Genomic DNA, 25771 nt, shown 5'->3' on the forward strand with positions numbered 1-25771 from the left:
TGCTAAAATTTCCCAGGTGCTTCCTGTGATTATACCTAAATATTTTTGTATATATGCATGCATGTTTGTATTTCTTTATTAATGTTAACACACATTTGTTTCAGAAACAAGAAGGAATAACCTTGACTGTCCTTATTATGAAATAGATCTTGTGGGCTGAACCTGTGGCTCATAGCAGAGGGGGTAGGTGGAGAGAGATGAGTCTGGAAAAGTTAAGTGGGAGTGAGATCTTGAAGGGCCCTAACTGCCATACTAAGCAGCCTTCACTTTATCCTGACAAAGGGAAGTGCCTGGAGGATTTTTCATAAAGGGCCTGTCATGCTAAAAGTTGCATTCTAAGAAGATCCCTTGGGCAGCAATGTGAAAAACTGTGACAGTGAGGCTGGAGCGAATTCAAGAAGCAGGAAAGGGGTGTATGAATTGGATGGGAAGGGTGGAAGAAAGGGAGCAGCTGAGGATGAAATCCAGGTTTCTGGTTTGGATGTTTGGGTGAATAGAGGTATCACTGGCTGTTTTGCATTTGACACAGAGGAAAAGACTCAGGGGCAAGACAGGGAATTGCATTTTGGACAAGTTGATATTGAGATGCCGATTGGATATTCAAGTGTAGTTGTCTAATAATCGAATGGGTAAGTGGGCCTGAAGTTCAAGAGAAAGGCTTGGTTAGGTAGATACAGAAGTCCTGAGCTGGAACAGGAAACCCTTGGGGAGCGTGTGCAGCAGGAGAGGAGGCCCAGGTCCAGAACCCTGGGATACGCCAACTTTTAGGGCAAAATGGTGCGGTGTTTAAGAGTTCAGGCTTGGGAGCCAATCAGCCTGTTACTAGCATCTTGACCTCAGACAAATGATTTTACCTCAGTTTCCACATCTGTAAAATGAGTATTAGGATAGCACAGTCAGAACAGTGCTTGCTACTTTTAGTTTCATGAAGAGAACTGTGAATAAAGAGCTGCCCAAGAAGGTGAAGAAGAAGTTAGTATGAGAAGGAGGAGAAGCTCTAAGATAGAGTCAGAAAAGAAAATTTCAAACAGATCCACAACGTCAAATTCTGCCAATAGGACTGTAAGACTAGGTCGGTAAGGTGTCCATCTGTCAGCAATTAGTGGCCTCACCAACAGCCGTTTCTATGGAGTGGAATGAGACAGACCGTACAGGGCTGAAGAGTGAATAGGGGGTCCACACTGACAAGTCTTTCCCTCCCCTCACCAAGCCTCTCTCTCTCACTAGATGCTTCCTTTAAGGACAGGCAGTTATGGATCTCATTCCACTTTTCCCAATTTAAGCCGCCAATGGGATAACACGTTGCTCTAGATTAGCCTGAGCTCCTCCACCTTGGTGCCTTGCAGGCCGTAGGCGATCGAAGTAACCGATGCTACAGGGGCTCCTACAGACTCCCTAACTCGCATCGTTTCGGGTAGACAGCTCAGCCCCATGTCCCGGTCCATTCTTTCCCACAGCTTCGAAAAGTGTCATTCCCCTCCTGACCACAAGGGGGCGCCCCGCCCCCTCCTCCGGGACCTCGGGTCACGGCCCCGGAAGCACATCCTCCGCCCAGTCCCGAGCGGCGATGGCGGCAGCGGCGGCGGCCCGAGCGGCGATGTTGCCCGCGGCGCGGCGGCGGCTCTGGGGTTTCGCCGGGAGGCTCCTGAGCGGAGGCGCCGCCTGGCGGGTGAGCTTCCCCCACCCCCGAACCCCTGAAACCCCCGTCGGCGGGCCGCGGGGGACGCCGGGCGGCTTCGGTCCCCGCCGGGGCCCTGGTACCCGGATGCTGCGCAGCTTCTGGGAACTTGTGTGGGCGTCGGGGGCGTGTGTCCGGGAGAGGGAGACGGCGGCGGGCACCTGCTCCTCTCCCCCTCTCCCCCTCTCCCCCTCTCCCCCTCTCCCCCTCTCCCCCTCTCCCCTCTCCCGCCTTTTCTAAAACGTCCTGCTTTTCTTGAATAATGAAAACCTCAGTCTCATTTCTTTGTCGCGTGTAGGTACTTTTACATCTTTCTCTCCCTTTCTTGGCTTCCCCCCCACCCCCGGCTTGTTCCCTGTAGAGTGAATATTCCACATTTCCAGGAGAGGTAGTGAAATGGAAGCGGTTTCCCTCTGGGTGATGGGAACGGCTCGTCTCCCCGAGGGAGGGTCGCGTGTACGGCTGGCGTTAGCAGAATGGCCGCTTGGGGAAGGTCCCTCCGCCAGGCCCGGGGTGGATCTCGATGGGACACAGTTAGGGAGGGACGAGCACTTGAGAGAGAGTCTCCTTGAGACAGACTGGGTTTTCGGATGAGCCTTTGCTGTCCGCGTGGTGATGTGTTCTGCTTCCTCCGCCCCCCTGACCAGCCCGCCTGTCTTGGAGGGGACAGATGGAGGAGCACCCAGGCCGCCGCCCAGGTTGTTCTGAATGTCCCCGAGACACGGGTGACCTGTCTGGAGAACGGACTCAGAGTGGCCTCCGAAGACTCGGGGCTGTCCACGTGCACGGTAAGGGGACCGAACCTTGCAGAGAGCAGATCCTTGCTGTTAGTGGAAGCTGTTCAGTGGGCCGGTGGTTGAAAAACAGTGGCCCTTACTTTGCCTGGACAGGTGGCTGTCACCTGTGGATCTTTGTTCCAGTGATGCTTCCACGCCAGGTGTGTGCGCGCCCTGTTTAAGTGTCTGCATCTGGTGCTTGTAGCCTGCCACTTGTAATTAGTAGTGTGTTGCTAATAAGGAAAGAGGTGTATTTGCTGGGCTACTCCGTGCCGGGTGTTTTTACCTGTGTTGTCTTACTTGATCTTTGAAACAGTGCTTTGTGAGGCCTCGTCACACCCACTTACAGTTGAGCAAGAAGTTCAGAGAAATTCAGTGGTTTTGTCCAGGGTCACACGGCTAAGGCAGGACAGAGCCGGGGTTTGAACCTAGATTTTCTGACAGTCCCTGAGGTTCTGTATATTGTAGTTGTTAACTGTAGTAACAAGCTGGGCTAAGAGTCTGGGTCCTCAGGGGAGCTGGCAAGTAGATGTTTGCAGCACCCGGCGGGAGCCTGTGACGCAGATTTTTAAATCTCATAGTTTGTAGGTATGTACTGTCAGTCCTCAAGGCAAGAAAACTTTCGTGTTAAGACTGGAAAGCGTTTGTCAGAAAAAGGAAGGAGGCTGCTCCTTCCTCCTGCTCCCATCCTCCCCAAAGAAAGATGTTTTCCTAACTGTTCCTTCATTGCATTAAGGTTGGGCTCTGGATTGATGCTGGAAGTCGATATGAAAATGAGAAGAATAACGGAACAGCTCACTTTCTGGAGCATATGGCTTTCAAGGCAAGTTGTAAGACTTATTTTACAAAAATGTGTTTTCTTTAATAGGCAGCAAGCACAAAATCTCGTTCTAAGGCCAGGAGAACTATTTCAGTAGTATAGCATGCTTCATTTTTATATTGATCTTTCTTTTTTCCAGGATAATTATCTGAAATAATTACTGATAATTGCTCTGTAGAGTTGAAATGAGGATTTTCTTTTGGGATGGAAGGGTCATCTGAAAGCAGACGACTATTTCTGAAGCCTGATATGTTTTAGAAACCACATTTGGTCCTTGCATGAAACTGACATAGGCTTATGTCCTCATATTCGTTGTCTGAAGTGTTCAGAGCAGATGAGGGATGGGGAAGGTATCATAATTCTTCTCCCTCTTATTTCAGGGCACCAAAAAGCGATCCCAGTTAGATCTGGAACTGGAGATTGAAAACATGGGCGCTCATCTCAACGCCTACACCTCCAGAGAGCAGACCGTGTATTACGCCAAAGCGTTCTCTAAGGACTTGCCGAGAGGTGGTGCTGTTTGTATTGCAGACGCGTAACTGTCACCAGAGCTCAGAGAGATTGTAGTGTTGTTTTTGTTATGTCTGTTGTGAAAGAGTAACCCCCAGAAATGTGAGAAAATGAACCAGACTCTGGGTGAGGGGGCACCTATTTTTATTTTTTTCTCCAAATATGACAAATGATATCAAATATATACAGGCTGCAAGACTTGTGCACATCAGGTTCTAACGTTTGACTCAAAAATACTTCCTCCTGGGGCGAGCCCTGTGGCTAAGTGGTTAAGTTTGCGTGCTCTGTTTCAGCGGCCCAGGCTTTCGCCGGTTCAGATCCTGGGCACGGACATGGCACTGCTCATCAAGCCATGCTGAGGTGGCGTCCCACATGCCACAACTAGAAGGACCAACAACTAAAAATACACAACTATCTACCAGGGGGCTTTGGGGAGAAAAAGGAAAATTAAAAAAAAGATTGGCAACAGATGTTAGCTCAGGTGCCAGTCTTTAAAAAAAAATAACTTTCTCCTCAGCCATATCTATGTAGAGACATTTTTGTTTTTATTTTTTTATTTAACTGCTTATTGCTTTTTTTCTTGTTTTATCCTGTTATCTGAATTTTTAATTTCCACACTCCTCAATAGGTTTTGTATCTACCGACCACTGCGCTTTGTTTTTTTGAACATCTTGCTTGCTTCTATATTGCATTTGCACATTGTACTTCCTCATCCTGGAGTGCTCTTCCTTCTTACTTTTCTTTCCATTAATTTTTTTTTGATAATCAATTTACTTAAACTAAAAAGCAAAAAAACCCATTTTATCCAATTCTCCCCGCCCCTCCATGTTCTGTGTATCTATGAGCTTGTTTTTTTGATTCCATATATAAGAACAAATGATATTTGTCTGACTTCTTTCATTTAGCATAATGCCCTTGACATCCATCTATGTCAAAAATGGCAAGATTTCTTTTTTTATGGCTGAATAATATTCCATTTTGTGTGTGTGTGTGTGTGTGTGTGTGTGTACATGTATGTACGTATTAGAATTTCTTTATCCATTCATCTGTTGGTGGACACTTAGGTTGTTTCCATGTCTTGGCTGTTGTAAATAATGCTGCAGTGAACGTGGGGGGTCCATGTATCTTTTCCAGTTAGTGTTTTCATTTTCTTCAGATAAATACCCAGAAGTGGAATTGCAGGATCATGTGGTAGTTCTATTCTTAATTTTTTGAGGAACCTCCGTACTGTTTTCCATAGTGACTGCAGCAGTTTACATTCCCTCCAACAGAGCACAAGGGTTCCTTTTCTCCACATCCTTGCTGACACTTGTTATCTTACCTTTTTTTATAATTGTCATTATAACAGGTGTGAGCTGATATCTCATGTGGTTTTGATTTGCATTTCCCTGGTGATTAGTGATGTTGAGCATCTTATACTTGTTGGCCATCTGTATGTCGAATTTGGAAAAATGTGTATTCAGATCCTCTGCCCGTTTTTTAATCTGATTTTTTTTTCTATTGAGTTGTATGAATTCTTTCTGTGTTTTAGGTAGTAGCTCCTTATCAGATACATGATTTGCAAACATTTTCTCTCATTCAGGAGGTTGCGTTTTCATTTTGTTGATGGTTTCCTTTGCTGTGCAGAAGCTTTTAGTTTGCTGTAGTCTTACTGGTTTATTTTTGCTTTTGCTGCCTTGGCTTTTGGTGTCAGATTCAAAATGTCACCACAAGACTGAGGTTAAGGAGCTTACCGCCTGTGTCTTCTTCTAGGAGTTTTGTGGTTTCAGGTCTTAGGTTCAAGTCTTTAATCCATTCTGGGTTGATTTTTGCACATTGTGTAAGATAATGGTCTACTTTCATTCTTTTGCATGTAGCTGTCTAATTTTCCCAACACCATTTATTGAAGAGATTGTCCTTTCCCCATCGTATATTCTTGGTTTCTTTGTCGTAAATTAATTGACGTATATGCATGGGTTTCTTTCCGGCCTCTTTGTTTTGTTCCATTGATCTGTGTGTCTGTTTTTATGCCAGTACCATACTGTTTTAATTACTCTAGTTTTGTAACATGCTTTGAAGTTGGAGCGTGATCTCTCCAGCTTTGTTCTTTCTCAGGATTGCTTTGGCTCTTCAGGGTCTTTTGTGGTTCTATACAAAGTTTAGGATTGTTTCTTCTGTTTCTTTGAAAAATGCCATCAGAATTTTGATAGGGATTGCATTGATTCTGTAGATTGCTTTGGGTAGAATGGACATTTTGATAATATTCATTCTTCCAATCCATGAGCACAGAATATCTTTCCATTTATTTGTGTCTTCAGTTTGTTTCATTGATGTCTTGTAGTTTTCAGTGTACAGATCTTTCACTTCCCTGGTTAGATTTATTTCTAGATATTTTATCCTTTTTGAAGCAATTGTGAATGGGACTGTTTTCTTAATTTCTCTTTCTGGTAGGTTTTTATTAGTGTATAGAAATTCAGATTTTGTGTATCAATTTTGTATCCTGCAACTTCACTGAATTAGTTTATTCTAGCAGTTTTTTGATGAAGTCCCTAGGTTTTTGATATATAATACCATGTTATCTGTAAATAGTGACAGTTTTACTTTTTCCTTTCCTATTTGGATACCTTTTATTTCTTTTTCTTGCGTAATTGCTCTGACTAGGAGCAATTGTTTTTCTTTTTTTTTTTTCTTTTTTTTAAGATTTTTAATTTTTTCCTTTTTCTCCCCAAAGCCCCCCGGTACACAGTTGTATATTCTTCATTGTGGGTCCTTCTAGTTGTGGCATGTGGGACGCTGCCTCAGCGTGGTTTGATGAGCAGTGCCATGTCCGCGCCCAGGATTCGAACCAACGAAACACTGGGCCGCCTGCAGCGGAGCGTGCGAACTTAACCACTTGGCCACGGGGCCAGCCCCGCAGTTGTTTTTCGTATTCCTTGTTTGATATAAAAACTCTTGGTCCTGAGCAAAATAAGCAAATGGTCAGTTATAAGATTATTGTTTTTGTAGCAATAAAATAGATTTTATGTTTATTTTGTAGAAATAAATTATTATGTGGCATAGCATAGCAGTTTGTTGTAGTTCCCATGTTTGTAGAGTGTTTTGAATTTCTTAAAGTTATTATACAAAACATTTTTCTGTTGGGAGAATTAACAACAAAAGTTAGCAGTTTTAGTGTTAACTGGAGAGATTATTAATCTTTAAGCTCATGTATAGCTGTGGTCAATGTCATTACTTTGAAATTTTGGATTCCTGATAGGCTTTCATTGATAATGCTTGAATGGTACTTTACACAAGTGCTTTTGTGTATATTATATTTTGTGTATATATTATTTGATTTGCATCCTAATCAGGTGGGTGTCTCCACTTTGTAGTTGTGGTGATTGAGGCCCAGACTCTGGCTTGCCCAGTATTGCACAGCTTAATGGCTTACTGTGGACTCGAGTGCTTGTCTTCTCCCTCACATTCACTGTGCCAGGTTGCTTTGTCACAACAATAACAAAACGAAACACCTACCACTTGCAAATAAATAAATGTTTCATTTTTTTGTATAAAGCAATAAAAATGACACCAGTGGAGGGTGTGTTGATTTAAATTGCAAAAAACCTTGGTAAGGTTCTTAATGATTTCCTTGGAGACAGTTTTTGCCCCAGGACCAGTTAGGGACTAAGAACAAAGAGCTAGGCCAGCCTCCTCTGAAGGCTTGTTCATTCTAGCCTGTCCTTTGTTTACACAGAGGACAGCAGGGAGAGCAAAAAGGAGGACTAGAGAAAGGAAGAGAGAAGATAGGAGAGCTTTATTTTCCTCCTGGCTCTGGCTGGGAAGGATGGAGCCCCTGCCAGTGGGAGGAGGAGATGGAAGAGCAGAGGCGCTCGGTGAGGAGTCCCCAGGAGAGGCGCTCTCTGAGCGGATCCCAAGCTGCAAGTTTGCTGGAGGTTTGTCCCCTCAGTCGGGTGAAGCCTGCTGTGGGAGGTAATAATTAGATGTTTAGACTAGTGGTCTCCAGACTTTTGTGATCATCCATGCCTATTAGTAAGAGAGTTGATCATGTAGCCTCAGTATAAGCATATTTATAGATTCAATACATGTACTACAATACTAACATATACAATGTTAAATATACGTTAGAAAGAATTAAAGAAGATTCTGATTAAAATGTAATTACTGGGTAATATGAACCCGCCAACTTCGGAAAATATCAGTCTAGACTACTAAGTCCGTACATATAAAGGAGGGTCTTCACACAGGATTTCTTGCCCTACTGTGTGTCTTTGGGCTCTCCCTCACCCGTCTTGGCCTCTGGTTCTCTTGTCTGGACAGATGGCCTTTCTCTGGTTTTGTAGATAATGTTCTCCCCTTGTCATGATCTCAGCCCTGGCTTGTTCTGGCAGTCCGCTCTGTTGTGCTGGGCAGTCCACAGAGGTAGGGAATTACAGGAGGTCCTGGGCCTTTGAACATAATTGATTCTGAGACAAGGCCCTTTAACGTGAACTTAAAACAAGAAACAAAAGTTTACAGTAGAGAAAAAAATGGAGCTAAAGATTATAAATGTGGTATATAGTTACTAAAATTTAGGTTGGATTGCAACTAATTCTTCAAGAATAGGTTAGGTTTTTCTTTTTTGGAGATGTATGTAATTTTTCTGATAAAATTGCTTAATAGTAGGATATGATATCCTTGAGTTCCCTTTTGGACTTTTGCAGATTAGGGTCATTTTTGTATAAATATTTGAGAGCTTCATCAGTTTTCCCCAAGGGTCACTTTTAATCCTTTGATCGTCATATGTCTCTCTTTTGGGCTAACTGTCCTTTTCTTCAAATGGAAATTGCTCCAGCTCTCTTAGATCATCATTTATCAGGGACTTTGCTAATGGGAAGAATCCAGCCAACCTTGACCAGATGGGTGAGAATTAGACACTGGGATTAAGTGGGGAAGATAGGACACTAATTCTGTCAGTGGTTCATTGGGGGCGTATTTTAGATTATGATGATTCTTGGCTTTTTTTGTTTGTGTGGAGGAAGATGGTCGCTGAGCTAACTTCTGTGCCCGTCTTCCTCTACTTTGTATGTGGGGCGCTGCCACACCGTGGCTTGATGAGTAGTTTGCACCCAGGAGCTGAACCTGTGAGCTGTGGGCTGCCGAAGTGGAGCGTGTGAACTTAACCAGGCTGACCCTGATTCTTGGTTTCTTCATGTAGCAGCCTCATTGCTTTGGGAACTTGGGCAGTAAATGCTTGGGTGATGTGGACTTTCTCTGCATACCTAGATGTTCTGACTAATACATGTAATTTGCTACTGTGTGATTTTCATACAGAACAATATACACTCGTCTGCAGATTTCCATGGCATTTTTGAAGTGGTTGTAGATAGAGTCGTTACAAGTGTTGTAGGGACCTCTGACAAATTTAGGAATTATCCCCAAGCTCTTTTATACCACAAGGGTTTATGTTTTATATTTTTAATTTTAATATTGTCTTTTAGGTATACTGAATGTATAGAAAAATTTGTTTCTTTCCAGTTTAATTGTTTAGTCAGTATTGAGTACTGGTATCATAGTTTCTGATGCTAGTTTAATAGATTTTAATGGTGAAAATTAAGATTCTTAGTGTTGCTTATGTTTTGTTTTCACTTAGCTGTAGAAATTCTTGCTGATATAATACAGAACAGCACATTGGGAGAGGCAGAGATTGAACGTGAACGTGGAGTAATCCTTAGAGAGATGCAGGAAGTTGAAACCAATTTACAAGAAGTTGTTTTTGATTATCTTCATGCGACAGCTTATCAAAATACTGCACTTGGACGGACAATTTTGGGACCAACTGAAAATATCAAGTAGGTAGAATTCTCAGATTTTCTTTAGAAAGTTTGTGAGTTGTGAAAATTAACATCCAGAGACATTCAAATAGTAATTTCCCCCCCGATAATCTGAATGAAATTAGCTACATGTCAGCCCCACCCGACTCCCGGTGTCTGGGCTCCCAGCTGCTTATGGAATAAACAAGTGATGGTATCAAATCCTTTTTCTTAATATAATAAAGTTAAAATTCTTTGCTACTTGTTGCCTCTATCCTGTTTCTGACTGCATTTAAGTTAGAAGACCTTTCAGGTCCAGTTTAATTTCAGGTATATGCTTTTTAATTTCCTTTTAATATTTCCTACTCCATTTACAGATCTATAAATCGTAAAGACTTAGTGGATTATATAACCACGCATTATAAGGGGCCAAGAATAGTACTTGCCGCTGCTGGAGGTCAGTTGATTTAAATTTCTATAACTGTGGTATGCTTATCAGTTTGATCCTGTTGGGAGACGTCTTAAGCGTTTTTCTTTATAGAGCAAATTGTTTAATATGCTGTGTAAGGGGCATGTGGAGCACTGGACCCAGACTGTCCCTCCGTGTTCTCTTTAGTAGTGTTTTTTCACAGAAAAACTTATGGATCCTCCAATATATAAGTTACATATATAATAGAACTTACTTGGAAGAAAAGGGCAAATGAGTGAACAGGGAGACAGTGACACTTGGAAGGTAGGGCTCTACAGTTTGGGAATCTCTTCAGATTTTATGTGATTTCTTGAGAACCAGTTTCATCCTTGGTCAGGCATGGAATGGTACGTTATGTTGGTCATTCAGTCTGTCATTTGTTCATTCAGTAGGTCTGTTGACTGAGAGGGAAGTACAAGAATGTTTAATGGGAATCCGAACATACAAGTGGCATCAGGACAAGGCTCCCTTGGGGACATGTTTGAAGCCCGCGAATGAAAGAAATTCACATTAGATTGTGTTAGATTTCCTGACAGTCTGAATTTAGACAAACAGTACATTTTATTGGTTTCCAGTTTTTCTCTCTCTTTTTAGGGCAAAGTGAAGATAGATGGAATGTTCTTTTGTGTAAATTTAATTTTTTCTCTTTAGAAATGACAAATTAAAATTCTAATTGCCCTGGATAGACTTCTGAGCTGCTTACTTGGGAATAATGGAGAAGATAAAAATGAGGGTTAACTGTCTCAAACGTGTTATTCATTGTGGCCTCTCGGCGACATCATGTTACCCTGGGGTGGCAGCAGTGCACCCTGCAATTCTCTGGAGTGGGTAACGTTGTTTCTGAAAGGGCTGGTGCTGACTGGGGTTCAACATTTGAAAGCGCCTTGGAAGCAGGAAGACTTGGTTAGATGGGGCCTCCACAGTCAAGCTGTCTGGGATGTCTCTGCCATTGTTGGTGGCAGATGGACACAGTGGGTTTTATTGTAGTTCGTGGGTTCATTTCCACATTGCTGAAGTTGGGATTTCTTAGCGTTAATGGCCTGTCCTAGATTAATTAGCTTTTTGTCTCATTGGTACATTAATGATGATGTGCCCTATAAATAATGGCATCTTAAATTCATTGAAATGGGCCGGCCTAGGTTCTTTAAAAAGAAAAAAATATTGGCTCCCCTGCCTTCTGGATTTGGGGGAAGCAGAAGTGTGCTGGAGCGGGGGCTGAGAGTCTGGAACATCACACCAGAGGGCTGAGGGGAAGTGACCGGCAGTGGACGCGGCTGCCATCAGGTGCCAGGAGTCGCTTGTTCATGGTTTTCCCTCTGCTTGTCATCCTGTGCCACCAGGGCTTCCTGTCGTTTTGTCACCCTCTGGGTTGCGATCCAGGGTGGTGCTCGTGCGTAGTGATTCTGAAAACAGCGTAGTCACCCACTGTCTTGTTTGATGCCACAGATTTGTTTGGAAGATACAGGTGTAGGTTGTGCTTTTATACTGTAATGGAGTGTGTCATTTAAAGAAGCCTCGTGGCATTACTTTTTAAAGTACTTGTACATGCCTAAATTTGTGAGTTTTTATTTGTTTTTAAGGATCCTTCACTGACCGGATCTATTTGGGTCCCGAGTTTGGATAGGACGGATATAGAATCTAAGCACTTCTTCAGTTTTGGGTGGCAAGTGTGTTTGGATAACGATGGATTTATTGAGCCACTCAGAGGAAATGATTTTGTTCCTGAATTCTGATAGCAGAGCTCAGAGAATGAGGCATATCAGTGTATCCAGCTTTCTTTAAATGATAGAGCTCATATTTATATTCTTTTCTGCTTTAAAAAACTTACTGAAAAGTGACTTTTTTCGCTAGTTTGCATCCTAGGACTTTTAGTAACTTGATACAACATGATTTTGTCTGGACAGTCGTGTTTCCAAGCTGTCTCATCCTCGCTCTGCCTCCATCGGGACGTTGAAGAACCGTCGATTGCTGTGCAGGACGGGAAGGCTGCGTGGCCCCAGCCCTGCAGCACCCGGGAGAGTGTGCCGCGTGAGCTCACCCTCACGTGGCTTTCAGAGCGCGAGCAGGTCGTGTGTGACTTCTGTCACATTCTGCCACCTGGAACTTACTGTAAATTGAAGTTGGCAGCTAGTCGTCTGCTTTAGATCGTTCTGCTACCAGGTGTCTGAACTATTTTCCTTCAATTTAGGAGTTTCCCACGATGAGCTGCTTGAGTTAGCGAAGTTTCACCTTGGTGAGTCTTTGTCCAGACACACAGGAGAAATGCCAGCTCTGCCTCCCTGCAGATTCACGGGAAGTGAGGTAGGGCGAGTCCCCTACGCTAGTAGTTAGTGCCGTGTCGTGTTGTTTATGAATGAGGCACAAAACGTGGGTATTGCTAACAGGAGTAAAGTGGGAGAAGCCAAAGGCTTAAATTGAAACAGAAAAAGGGAAGAGGATGCGCTCATCTGCTTAGTTTCCTTCCTATTCCATGTTAGTTAACCACCTACTTTTCTTTCCTAAGGAAGCAAGGTTTTAAGGGCAGTGTTATAATTTGGTCTTTTTGTGCCTTTGGCGCTGTGCCCATTTATATACTGAAAGCTATAAAAGTCATCTTTTATTTTAAAAACACCCCAAAATTTGACTTTCTTACCTGGCTTTCTCCTGGCTAAGCTCTGCCCACAGGACATCTCCAGGGGCAGCTGTGGGAGCCGGGCTTGCAGAGAACCTGCTTGGCAGCTCCAGCGCTCAGCCTCACGGAGGCTTAGTGGCCACGTTAGGGAGGATGCTCAGAGTGGTACTGGAGAGAGGTCTCATGCTGGCAGTGGCACAGGACTGTGGCTTTGGTAATGCAAAAATAAGCCCATTATGTCAATATTACCTTAAACTTAATCAGAAAAATCCAAATTGACAGACACAAAAGATTGATTTCTACCCGTGAAGTAATTAATCCTTTGTGACCAGGTATCCATCTGGTGGCTATGTCTGTAGTCTTTCAATTGGAGATCTTTTGGTGAAAGTCTTCTCTCCCTAACTCATGAAATTCTTCTAGATTAGCTTATACAATGTTATGAGGCCTGACAGTTTAAAAACAAAACAGTCATGGTGAGCATTTTAATTTTGCAATTAATGGGACAGCTGAGTTTGCTTGTTGTTAAGCATGTTATCAACTAGAGTTTTGCTTTATCTTAACTAGATTCGAGTGAGGGATGACAAGATGCCTCTGGCACACCTTGCAGTAGCTGTCGAAGCTGTGGGGTGGGCACATCCAGATACCATCTGTCTCATGGTTGCAAACACACTGATTGGTAACTGGGATCGCTCTTTTGGAGGAGGAATGGTAAGTGATTTTAAAAGTAATTTCCATAGTAAGTGACAAAATGGAACTCTGTACTATGACTTTTTTTTTTTTTGGAGGAAGATCAGCCCTGAGCTAACATCTGCTCCCAATCCTCCTCTTTTTGCTGAGGAAGACTGGCCCTGAGCTAACATCCGTGCCCATCTTCCTCTACTTTACATGTAGGACGCCTACCACAGCATGGCGTGCCAAGCAGTGCCATGTCCACACCCGGGATCCAAACTGGCGAACCCTGGCCTGGGCCGCCGAAGTGGAGCATGTGCACTTAACTGCTGCGCCATGGGGCCAGCCCCTGTACTATGACTTTTGACTCTTAAAGTATAAAGTGATCCTGGATTGTAGTCTGGGCCAGAAAAAAAACAAATTTTTTTCTTTTGGCGTGAAGTTGATTAGTAGGATAATTGGCAAAATTTGAATAAAGATAGAATAATTCATTAATAGTGTATCATTAATGTTAATATCCTAATTTTAATAATTGTACTTAAGTTAATTTCTTTGTTTTTCAGAGTGCACACTAAAAAGTATTTAAGGGGTAAAAAGCATATCTGCAATGTACTCTCAAACAGTTGAAACAATACATTAAGGAGAGTGATAAAGCAAACATGGTAATGTAAGAATTGTTAGGGAATTTGGATAAAGGGAATTCCTTGTACTATTTTGGTAACTTTTCTGTAAGTCTGAAATTACTTCAAAGCACAAAGTGTATATATTTGTACTCAAAGATTTCAACAAAATATATTTCATATAAATATCTTAGGCTTCATATGCAATATAATTTCAAATCTTTAAGCATATATAGCCAAGACCCTACAAACTGGCTCGATAACAGCAATGGATTATTTTAGAAGTGGGTGCAGCTACTATGTTAATTGAAGGTTTCATTGCTTTTACATTGTGAATTTCTCTAGGGATGCACTGGGCTGGTGAGGTAAGTAGAATTCTTAGTTTCATTGAATTTTAACTTGATTACTGAGATGTTGCTGGATAAAACTGAGAAACTCAGCCTCATGGGGCATTCACTTTGCCACATATCTCGTTTTTCTTTGTAGTGGTTTGGACACTTATACCTACAGTTCTCTTAGACAATTTTTTTCCTTACAGAATTTATCTAGCAAGTTGGCCCAGCTCAGCTGTCACGGCAACCTCTGCCACAGCTTCCAGTCTTTCAACACCTCCTACACAGACACAGGATTGTGGGGAATCTATATGGTCTGTGAACCAGCCACTGTTGCAGACATGCTACATGTTGTGCAAAAAGAATGGTGAGAAAATAATTGAAGTCTTGCCTGTAGTTCACATTTTTTACTAGTTTCCTCTTTATACTCTTGATGGTGATGATTTTTTGATGGTGATGTTAGCATTTAATCAAGAGGAACAAGCCTAAGCAGTAGCAGTGGTTGCCATGTTTTTAAAGATCACAGATGCTTCTTCTAAGTCTCATGTGAAGTTGATTTATGCCACAGAAAATTCTTAATCTTTAAGAAGCAGATTACTTCAGAAGGAAGATGCTAAAAATTAAAAATGTTTAAACGCCAACCAGAAGTGTGGAAAATATCTCTAAAAGTTATCAGGCTTGGAAAGGCCCTTTTAGGAAAATGAATCTGAAGTTGCCATTGCTAATAGAAAAATGAAGTATTTCAGTCAAAACTAGTACCTTGAGACAGGCGGAAACCCCATGGCTTCTTGGAAAACTTATTTAGCTCTGGTTCCTTTCCTCCATCATTCCTACATGGCTACATCTCCCTAAATCTAGTCAACTCGGGTATAGTTAATTTAATTATTAGGTTTAAGTTAGGCTCAACTGGATTCTTTTGAGAAACCAATAGACCCAGTGACCTATCCCCTGGCCTATCAGATCCTAACAGATGGGGATTCATGACATCTCAAAATGATTATAGCATTTCTCAAGACATGGTCAGCCTATTTTTATATTGTTTTGAACCTCTGTCTGCTAATCATGTAAATTTTGAGAATACCAGAAAAATATTTTAGCTTTTGCTTAGCTATTGGGATCATTAATAATTTCAACTTTTTAGTAAGTTGAAATCATAATCACTTGTGCATTGTGATGTAATACATAGAATATATAGTATCATATCTTTCTTTAGGTTATTAACTCAAAATACATAATTCAAACTACTTGACATTTTGATCTTTAGGATGCGACTCTGTACTAGTGTCACTGAAAGTGAAGTTGCACGAGCCAAAAATCTTCTGAAAACCAACATGTTGTTGCAACTCGATGGTAAGAATAAAGACATAGGTTCTATTTTCATGTGGTTGATCTAGATTCCAATGCTTAGTTTTTCCTTCTCTTTAAACAGGTTCCACTCCAATTTGTGAAGACATTGGTAGGCAAATGTTATGCTATAATAGAAGAATTCCCATCCCTGAGCTTGAAGCAAGAATTGATGTAAGTAGGCCTTACATATTCCATTCGGTCTTGTGTAAAAAGATCCTTGTTGCAAAAGCTGAAAATGTGTGCCATAAATCGTGCTTTAGCTCTGCCAAGTTCCATGTGTTCATTACAAAAAACTCTGAACGCTGGGATCTTCTCTCTTTCAGGCTGTCAGTGCTGAGACAATCCGCGAAGTGTGCACCAAATATATTTATGAGAAGAGTCCAGCTCTTGCTGCTGTCGGTAGGTCTGGCTCCGTTTCTCCTACATAGAAAGTTGGCTAAGTACTTTCCGTTTATTCACTTTTAACTCTTTCTTTTAATTCTTAGGTCCCATTGAGCAACTACCAGAGTTTAACCAGATTTGCAGTAACATGCGCTGGCTTCGTGATTAAAATGCTCCTAATTAAAATGCTTTGAATATATATATTTATAAAACTAACAGAGACTTGCAAGTTTTAAGCTATTAATCCCTAAAGAAAAAAATAAAAATGAACATATATACTTAAAAATTTGAATGAAATAGTGTCAAACTTTCAGAGGATGAGACGACCACCACAGTGAACGGCAGATCTTTGTGCTCAAGAGAAATGATGTTGGAGCAGCACACAAATTATCGCCATAAGTATAATTTTAAGAACGAAAATTTGTACAGTATTTTCAGTTTTATTATAAAAATGCACACACAACAAAGATTGTCATACGTCATTTCTTGGCTCTACTTGCGTTCAGCACTTGCTCTTGAGCAGCTTTCTTGGCTTTTACCATCTCGACAAGTTCCTAGAAGGGAGAAAGGTGTTAAGAAGCTGTCAGAATTTGCAGAAATGTGTAGTGTTTGGTACAAATACGTAAAACATTCAAATTGAATGAATCTATAAGTAAGACACAATGAAAAAAAATTGATTTTACTAAATGCCACAGCCAGAAAGTTTCTAAGATTGGTCACTTCTTTGTAATACTGTTGCCATGTCTACTGTGGCACTGAAATGAGCACTGTGTTTGAACATACTTATTTGCTGACTGTAAATTATATCATAAATTATATCAGTTTGATTTAAAAACCAAAAACTGATTTTTATTGCTTCATTTTTGTACTTTTCAAGGTCAAACTAGATTATTAGTTTGTGTTTTATGAACTTCCATTAAGAAAAGGCCACCTAAGTTTTAGAGGGAGGGCGACTGCAGATGAGAACAAGCATGTGTCGCGGAGCTTATTTTTACAGTATAATGTAAGTGACAGTGGAGTCTACAAACTCTAGAAGTCGGTAACCTTATATCGTTTCATGCAGTCCTTCTTTGTCCTGCCAGGCACGGCTTCTGCTATTTTCTCCCATCTCTCGGGTGTATTTACTGGGTACGTTTTCAAAGCTTGTTCCAAAAGCTTCTGTTCTTCTGTTGTCCAAGGGGTGAAATCTGTGCCTGGACCTGTTTAAGGAAAATTACTTGAGACTCTTATCCTAGGTGACAGAAAGTTGTCTGGGAACTCCTTCCCAGATGAGTCTTTGATGCACAGCTATCTTGGTCGGTGCCCCTTCAAAGCTGTGATGTGTAACTTTGAACAAACTTTTAGAGATGAGACACATGTAAGTATCAGTGAGAGAAAAAACTTGAGAGAGCTCAGGCCCAAGGCTTTTGAAGTACAGTGGGAACCATCTGCCTTCTCTCGCTGCTCTTTGACAACCCAGCGTTATACCTACCAGACTTCTTTTTAAAGATAAGATTTAAGGTATACAGTTGGACTGTTGCATTCAAAAACACAATCACAAGTCCTTTAAGCTTTCTGATAAACCTAATTCCTTATCGGATAGGGAAAAAGAGTTGCCTCACACAAAACTTTTAGCTGCACGAGACCCTGGAAACCATTCTCGTTTTACAAGTCCAGCAAAATTCAAGTGCCCAAGGCTTCAGCGTTACAGAGGCACAGTGAGGCTGGCTTCTGTGCTCTACTGTGGCACTTTCACCACCTTCACGAAAGTCTCATGGAGCCAATAAGCACCTCTACTCAACTAAACCTTTTGTCTGAAAACATCTCATACACAGGATAGAAATATCACATATCCCACTTCTACAGGAAAAGGAAAATGTTAAAAGGTCCAAAAGCTGATTTGGTTATCCTAAGTTAATGGACTACTGGCAGGTTAGTTACTTCAGACCATGCAGTAGCACCTGTCCCACCAGTAGTTTGCCACCACCTGAAACTGTCCTGTGAGATCTGGAACAATCCCTCCCCCCCGGCAGAGGAAGGCAGACTGGAAGCCTTGTTGAAGTCAGCTTTTACATCGCAGAAAGCTGTTAGCGGAATTTCCTTTTATTGGTCTGAAGCCTGTATTTAACACCATAGATTTAGTTCGTTTCCTCTTTCTTGGAGGAGAAGATGGAAACGATGTGTAATTTCTGCTCTTCTCCAGTTACTTCACAATATCAAAATAAATGAAACATTTAATTTTGTAAAATTCATGTGAGACATCACTATTCAAAAAAATGGTGCCCGCTTGCTGTTCCCTGGTGCAGTTGGAGAGCGAGGGGCCTGCCTGTGGAGGTAAAGGATCAGGCCCGGGCCCGATCACTGCCCATCACCCCTGCCCTCGTGAAGAAGATGGCTGCCCGCACAGCTTGCATCCGTGTCCGCCTCCCACAGGGGAGCAAGTCCCACACAAAGGGCTGGGAACGGTGCGCTCGTGTCCGAACGCGGTATGCTACTCTCTGGAGGGCACCTGGGAGGAGGAGAACAAAGCCCCCTAGAAGCATTTGGAAACTTCCACCTGGCTACTTAACTTTCTTGAGAGAGCCAAAATAATGCCCGGCCTAGACAAAAAAGTCAGCCCTGATTTTTGCAACCACAGAATGATCTTTTCTTTATGGAACACTGAAAATATTAGAAGAGGAATTGCAGACTGAAATTTTGAGAAGATAAACCAGACTAAGCATACAGGAAAAGTGGGGCTGCTGGAGGACAGGGACAGGTTCTCATGGAGAGTCACGGCTATTGGTTGATCCCAAAACACATTTAGAACTGGGATCTGGAAAGCATGTCCAAGAGTTACGGAGAAAGGACTGGTGGCTCACAAATGCATGATGTGAAAGAACTTTTTCAAACTTTTTGTCAGCAACTCACAATAAAAAAATGTCAGATACTAAAATGCACATATATATATACATGAACCAAAGCTTCACAAATAATACCCACTTGTCACAGGTGTAATGCTATTTTCTATTCACGACCCATTCAACTGATTTCATAACCCACTTATGGGTCATGATTTGCAGTTTGAAACACTGGTCCAGAGGAAACAAATTAGCTACAGCACCCAAGACAATGTCAACATCCTGACAGTTTTTAACTTTTTATTTAGAAGTAATTTCAGAAGAGTATAACCCTGTCTCTTCTACCCAGCTTCCCCAAATGTGGACATTACACGTACTTGCTGCTGCTTCTCTCTATACGCACATAGACACAATTTGTTCTGAACCATGGAAGTTGCAGACATGATGCCCCTTTACTTCTAAATACTTCAATATGTTTTTCCTTACAAACAAGGACACTTTCTTACATAATTCTAGCGTATTTTTCAAAATCATGAAATTAACCTTGGTAAAATACTGTCTAGTCTACAGAGCTTATTCAGATTTCAGTTGTCCTGATATCCTTTATCACTAATTGTAAGATCTGGTAAACAAAGCAGACACACGGCTCCCCTAACGGCAGGACTGGAGCTCTCAGTGGTGGGAGCTCAGCGAAGCCGTGTCCTGAGCGCGCCCGCTTCACAGCCTCCACCCTGCTAAACACGCTGCTTTCCAACCATCATGAACACAGACCCTAGGGCTGGTCTGTCTGCACAGAGAGTAGATACATGGCTAGCACTTCCTGTTCACAGAAAAGCAGGAGTGAGTTACCTTCGAATCGTTCTGACGGTGTTGCGTTGTCTGCCTGAGGCACCACTCCATGTTCTTTCTTAAACTTATCAAAAGCTTTTCTGTTTATGTCATCTTTTTGATGAGGGTCTGAGAAATGAAAAAATTTTGATATATGAGAGATCATTTCATTTACTCTTTTATTAAATTGCATAGGTTATTTTTAGACTGTGTATTCAAGGTAGCAAAGAAACTGATTTGGGAAAACTAACTCACCAAGTTTTTGAAGACTCTTTGCTTTGCTAATAACGTCTTTGGCGGTTCTCTTGACTCCAGAAGAAGAATGTATGTTCATGTAATTAGCAATAACTTCCCATCTAGAACAACCAATATAATAATAAATTAAGGGAAAGAAACCCCAAAACCAAAAACCACAACGACCCTTACATTTTTAAGGCAGAAGGATTAGCTATAATACCTATAAAATTAGCTCTAAATTGGTGGTCTAATTATTATTATTGTCTCCTCTATGGTTTTGCTTTTCCTATGTTTAAATCAACTGTATAGAATCTTGGTTTCAAGTCTGTACTAAGCCTTATAGATTCTATGTACAAATCAACAGAAATAAAACCACACATTTGTGTATACTGCCATTTAGACACACTTTAGGAGAGAAATCATTCTGAAAACAGAGCCTTCGTTTCCTCATCTATGGACTGAGGGAGGCTGGATCTCTGAGGCTTCTCTGAGCTCTAAACTTGGACTTTGGAGTAAGCTCTGGTTTGAGGCGGGAAGCGACAAAGAAGGATTAAGACCATGAACACAAAACCTCATCCCTTGTTTATGCCATGACGGAAGAAGACGACATGACAGTGCAGCTTCCCATCTCAGGAGCTTCAGTTTCCTGAGAAGCAGATGCAGCCTCCTGCCGTAGGTACGCACATGTGCGCGTGTGCGGGCGTAAGCGGCTAAGTCCGGCAGGCTCGAACTGCGGCCCAGAATTCAGTGGCAGGCAGCCTGTCTGGGCTCAGGCGTCGCTCCGGAAGTTGCCGCTATAACCAATTCTGCTATGTGGATGCCCATCTGCATTTCCCCAGGCTCCACTCTGGGTTGAAGAGAAGTTTTCAGTAAAACCAGTACCTTGAGTTTGTCCCCGCAGGGAAGAGGTTCACAGCTTTAATTAGTAACTGTAGATCATCTTCTGACCAGTTTTTACTGCTGTTTCCACCTCCACCAGTTGACTTCTCCGCATTCTTAGACGCTTGTCGCATACGAGCCTCAGCTTCCTCTTTCTCTTTTCTAATTTGCTCATTTATTTCTTCTATCTACACAAACATCATAGGCAAGTCAGGGACTTAAAGCATCTTGCTCGTCGACGCTCCCTGTCTGGCTGGCGCTCTGTGGTTCTCAACTTTCAGTGTCATCCTGACAGTGACCCTACACCCCCCAGGCCAAACCTAAACCAGCACCAGCTTTTCCTCACTCTGGCTTCCGGGCCACACAGCCCTGCTCGAGGAACCAAGAACCACCCTCGGCCTGACCTACCCGATTCCTATCACGGGATTTCCACTGCCTTGGACACTACTTGTCAAGTCTACAGTCACTGGGTTGTACACCCACAGGCCATTTCAAACCTCTCTCCAGCTCACAGCCACTCTTGCAGCAGCTATTTATCCTCTACAAAAAGGTAAAGGCACAGAAAGCAGCCCCTGTTTTATCTCGAAGTTCTCTTTACACTGTAACTTCCTGACTGCCTTCAAACATGCACAGGTAAAAAGGGAAATCTTGGGGCCGGCCCCATGCCCGAGTGGTTCAGTGCACATGCTCCACTTTGGCGGCCCAGGGTTTCACCGGTTCCGATCCTGGGCACGCACATGGCGCCACTCGTCAGGCCATGCTGAGGCGGCGTCCCACATGCCACAGCTAGAAGGACCCACAACTAAAAATACACAACTATGTACCGGGGGGATTTGGGGAGAAAAAGGAAAAATAAAATAAAAAAAGGGCAATCTTTACTTGACCTTGTTGCTTCTGTCAGCTGCTATCATGGAGTCATCTTTGACTCATTTTCCCACTTCAACCCCTTAGAACCAGTCACCACGTCCCAGTGAGTCCCATCAACACTCTCACGGTCGAAGTCCTTCCAGTGAGATTCTTATAAGCTAGTCACTCACACTATCCAATGCATCCAGCCCACAAACGCCAGATTCAGAGTACAGTGTCTACCCTTTGCTACTCAAAGCTCTGCAGTAATGGGAACTAGTCATCCTGGTATGAAAAACCTGCCTCATTTGGCTTTACTTTTCCTAACCAACTTCTCCTCCTCCTAACTTTCTCCTTCGACCTGAATCTCATAGTTCATGCTGTTCCCGGCCTTCCTTTCAACACTATCCATCCTTCAAGGCTGGCTCAGAGCCTTCACTGGGCCTTCCCCAGCACTCCAGCCTGGAGCTGGCAGCTCCTGTCTGACCTACGGCCTGCACTGTGGCCTCCACCCTTTGATCCTTAGGCCTTTCTCTCGAGCATAACTGTTCCTTGACTCCCTGGTGGCAGCAACAGCATTAGGCATTTCTCCAGGTCGCCTGAGCCTGGTGCTATATACGGCAGTTACTAATACTTGTTGCACCGAACTGAATTTCTGGGCCTGTTTCCTCATCTGTAAAATACAAAGTGTAGACTAGACAGAACAAAGGACTTTTTTGGTTCTAAATATTATCAGCCTACAAAAATGCTCAAATAGTCAAAACAATTATTTTTTTCTGATAATGATTTTGAAAAAACTATTAACATGCTAGATAGCACAAATCCAACACTACACGTGGTAACAACCATACACACTAAGTCCAGTTTAAATGAACAGTGGCACTTCCTATAAGCGAAGCATAGTGAGGGACATGCAGGGAAACGAGACACTCTTTCTCCTCACAGCGGCGTGCATGTTAGGTGGGGAAATACTGAGGGGAAAGCGACGCTATGAGCAGAGCTAAATGAGGAGGAAGCGGTGTGCTCTTCTATTACCTGTTTTTCCAGAGCAGCCTTCCCTGCTTCTTTTGTGGAGGAGGTGAGTGTTTCATTCAAGCACTGTAAGCTAAAGGGAAAAAGGGATGAAACCGGACCCTAAGCCCACGAGAGGACTTGGGTGGCAGTTCTATAGGTATACCTTGCTAGTTCAAGCCGATCACAAAGCTTTTCCACTTCTTCCATCATTTTAACCCGCTCTGCCTCGCTGTCAGAAAAGTGGTTCCAGGTCTGGAAGCACAAACACACACACACACGTTCATCATGTCTGCTGACACTCGAGAACACGTCCATAAACACAGCGCAAAGCGTGATGTTCTCGAGAGGTTCCCCAGGGAGCATGTGGCCTCTGTCCATCAGTCAACATGCCTACCCAGGGCCCGCCCAGGGCTCTCGCTGGCCGGCTGGCAGTGAGGCATCACTGAGCGGCCGGAGCGCACAGCCGAAGGCACTGGTGCGGAAGGCCTCTGGATGGGATGACAGGCAGAAGGGTTCCTCAGAGAGCCACGTAAGAATCAAGAAATTCTGCATGATGACTCAAGTTAAAATTCCTGTGAGGCTGCCTCTTCTGTCTAGTGTGTGCCAAACTAAAATTTACTGGATATTTTAAATGTGAAATGAAAGAAAAAGATAATGTAGTGTTAAGGAACAGGAGGCAGTAGAAAAATTCTGATCCAAGATTATGCTTAGAATGGGACATCCTGACGAACCTGGATGAACAAGAATTGGACAGGACCTGCTCTGCCTCTTGAAGCTGCTGCCGCCACTCACTCCACACCCCTCCCTCTCCTCCCTAATCCCTGCAGTCGGGCTCTCACTATGGTTCCAGGGCTGCTGTGACTGCCGACCTTCCCTGGGCTGCCAGGAGCACCACTGAGCCTCTTCCTGCTGGTCTGGTTGCTCCTCCCCTCCTCAGGACCTTAAGAATCGAGTCTGCCAGGGTCCATCCTCCCCTCCTCACTCTGTACCCGCCCCCGGGCGAGCTCATCTCCTTACACGGCTAATGAGATATGGCTGACGCTGTGATGACCCCGCTCTTCACTCCAGACCTGGACACCCGGCACCTATGGCGCATCTTCGTTTGATTGTCTCCACGTGCTCGCCACGCCCTCAACTGAAAGCATCATTCTCCCTGGCCTTTTCCTCCTCCTCTGTTTCACAGAATACCACCGCCACCACCCATCCAGTATTCCATGCAAAAAGCAGGACATACAGTAACCCTCACTCCTCTGCCACCTCCGACACCTGACTGACACCCGCAGGCAGTAGCTGCTCTTCCTCCTAAGTATCAGTCCTGCGACGTCTTCCAGCCCCACCATCTCTACCTCACCTCGAGCCACAGTGCTCTCACCTGCATGACGGCAGGACTCCTAATGGGTCTCTCTGCCTCAGCACCCAAATCAAACTCAGGATTGAACTGAAACTGGCACGACACACAACATCCTCCAAGACCTGGCTCCTCCTCAGCTCTTCAGCGGCCTCTAGCTCAGTGAGCCCACCTCTCTGAACTCCCCATTCTCTCCATGCATCCTCTCTCCCTCATCTCCAACACCACACACATACTGCTGCGCCGGGCTGAATCCTACGAGATCCAGAGAGCCTTCCTTGACTACCGTTTTGGTACCTTCTCATCCTAGTACTCATTTCAATGTGTTTAAAATAGCTGTTTGCTTGTCATTCTTCATCATTAACCAGTGGATTCCTTGAAGGCAAGGACTGTGTCATCATTACTTACTTCCACATATCAATTCTAACTGCTTGGCACATACGAAGGGTTCACCAGATGTTTGATGAACGAATAAATGAACTCATGTTGGAAAAGAGCAATAAAACAGTTAGCAAATGCCGGAACTTTTACCCTCATTTATGTGTCATCTCTAAACCTAGTCAAGCTTTCTATGTTAATTGTCCTCTTTAAGTCTCTTTGTTGATTTCTCATGATATGCCCAATGTGCCGAGTACTGCGTGTCAATGATCTCATATAATCCTCACAACAACCGTACTAGACATTACTGTAGCTGTTGCACAGGGGAGGAAACTGAGGCATAAAGGAGCTGAAGTAACCACCTGAGGGCCAAAGATGGCGATAGGTGGAGAGTGGCTTGAAGCCCAGGAAAGCCAGCACTGAGTCCCTGCTCTTCACCACTGTGACACCCGCGGCCTCCTCTCTGCACCACTGTGACATACCCTCGGCCTCCTCTCCTCACCACTGTGACACCCGCGGCCTCCTCTCCTCACCACGGTGACACACCCACGGCCTCCTCTCCTGACCACTGTGACACCCACGGCCTCCTCTCCTGACCACTGTGACACCCACGGCCTCCTCTCCTGACCACTGTGACACCCACGGCCTCCTCTCCTGACCACTGTGACACACCCACAGCCTCTTATCCTCGCCATGGTAACACACCCACGGCCTCCTCTCCTCACCACTGTGACACCCACGGCCTCTTCTCCTCACCACTGTGACACACCCGTGGTCTCCTCTCCTCACCACTGTGACACTCGTGGCCTCCTCTCCTCACCATGGTGACACACCCACGGCCTCCTCTCCTCACCACTGTGACACACCCACAGCCCCCTCTCCTCACCACTCTGACACCTGCGGCCTCCTCTCCTCACCATGGTGACACCTGTGAAACTACATCTGAAAACTTCTGGGTTTTCTGGGTATTTTTTAGTGAAAACTGTATTTGAATGCAAACTACCAATACCCACCCAAATGATATCCCTTTATTTAGATAAAAATGAAAGCTTTCAGATCCTTAAAAATGACCCAAGTTTAACTTCTAAAAGAACTTTTTCTAAGACAAGAATTAAGTTTTTCTAAGACACACCATTAAGGAAGTGACTAGCCAAAACCAAACTGTGGCACATTCTCAGAGCAAATGACCTGGGCTCTCCATAAAGGAATGGCAGTGGGGGGATGGCGATGGCAGGCGCTGTTACAGGCACCATCAGGAGACGTGACTAAGCCTCTGTAACTATCTTATTTAGACCCTAATCTGAATAAATCAAACGTGAAAAGACATTGTTGAGATAATTAAGGAGATCTCAATATAGACTATTAGAATATTAAACAAGTTTTTTTAAGGTTTGACAATGGCATGATGGTGATATTAAAAAATCTATCAGAGGGGCTGGCC

At 43.5% G+C, this 25771-nt stretch overlaps 2 protein-coding genes across 4 annotated transcripts in view; one reads left to right on the forward strand and one right to left on the reverse strand.

Moving 5' to 3' along the window:
- Window positions 1-1509: 1509 nt before the first annotated feature.
- Window positions 1510-16267, forward strand: PMPCB (peptidase, mitochondrial processing subunit beta). The gene is made up of 13 exons (XM_070617058.1): window positions 1510-1669; window positions 2326-2466; window positions 3191-3277; window positions 3655-3784; window positions 9393-9591; window positions 9930-10009; window positions 12210-12322; window positions 13197-13340; window positions 14460-14620; window positions 15518-15603; window positions 15683-15771; window positions 15924-15999; window positions 16086-16267. Exons 1-13 carry the CDS (start codon window positions 1568-1570, stop codon window positions 16148-16150), a joined length of 1473 nt encoding a protein of 490 aa, XP_070473159.1. The 5' UTR covers window positions 1510-1567; the 3' UTR covers window positions 16151-16267.
- The window catches only part of DNAJC2 (DnaJ heat shock protein family (Hsp40) member C2), a 30736-nt gene continuing 21132 nt past the window's right edge, over window positions 16168-25771 (reverse strand). For all 3 annotated transcript variants that reach the window (XM_070617055.1, XM_070617056.1, XM_070617057.1), the window contains 7 exons: window positions 22768-22856; window positions 22626-22695; window positions 20748-20932; window positions 19884-19984; window positions 19650-19757; window positions 17026-17180; window positions 16168-16535 (listed from right to left, as the gene is read on the reverse strand). In XM_070617055.1, the coding sequence (XP_070473156.1) occupies window positions 16461-16535; window positions 17026-17180; window positions 19650-19757; window positions 19884-19984; window positions 20748-20932; window positions 22626-22695; window positions 22768-22856 (783 nt within the window). In that variant the 3' untranslated portion in view covers window positions 16168-16460. The remainder of the gene's footprint in view (window positions 16536-17025; window positions 17181-19649; window positions 19758-19883; window positions 19985-20747; window positions 20933-22625; window positions 22696-22767; window positions 22857-25771) is intronic.

This window comes from Equus przewalskii, chromosome 4 (assembly GCF_037783145.1).
Source record: "Equus przewalskii isolate Varuska chromosome 4, EquPr2, whole genome shotgun sequence".
Taxonomy (NCBI): Eukaryota; Metazoa; Chordata; class Mammalia; order Perissodactyla; family Equidae; genus Equus; species Equus przewalskii.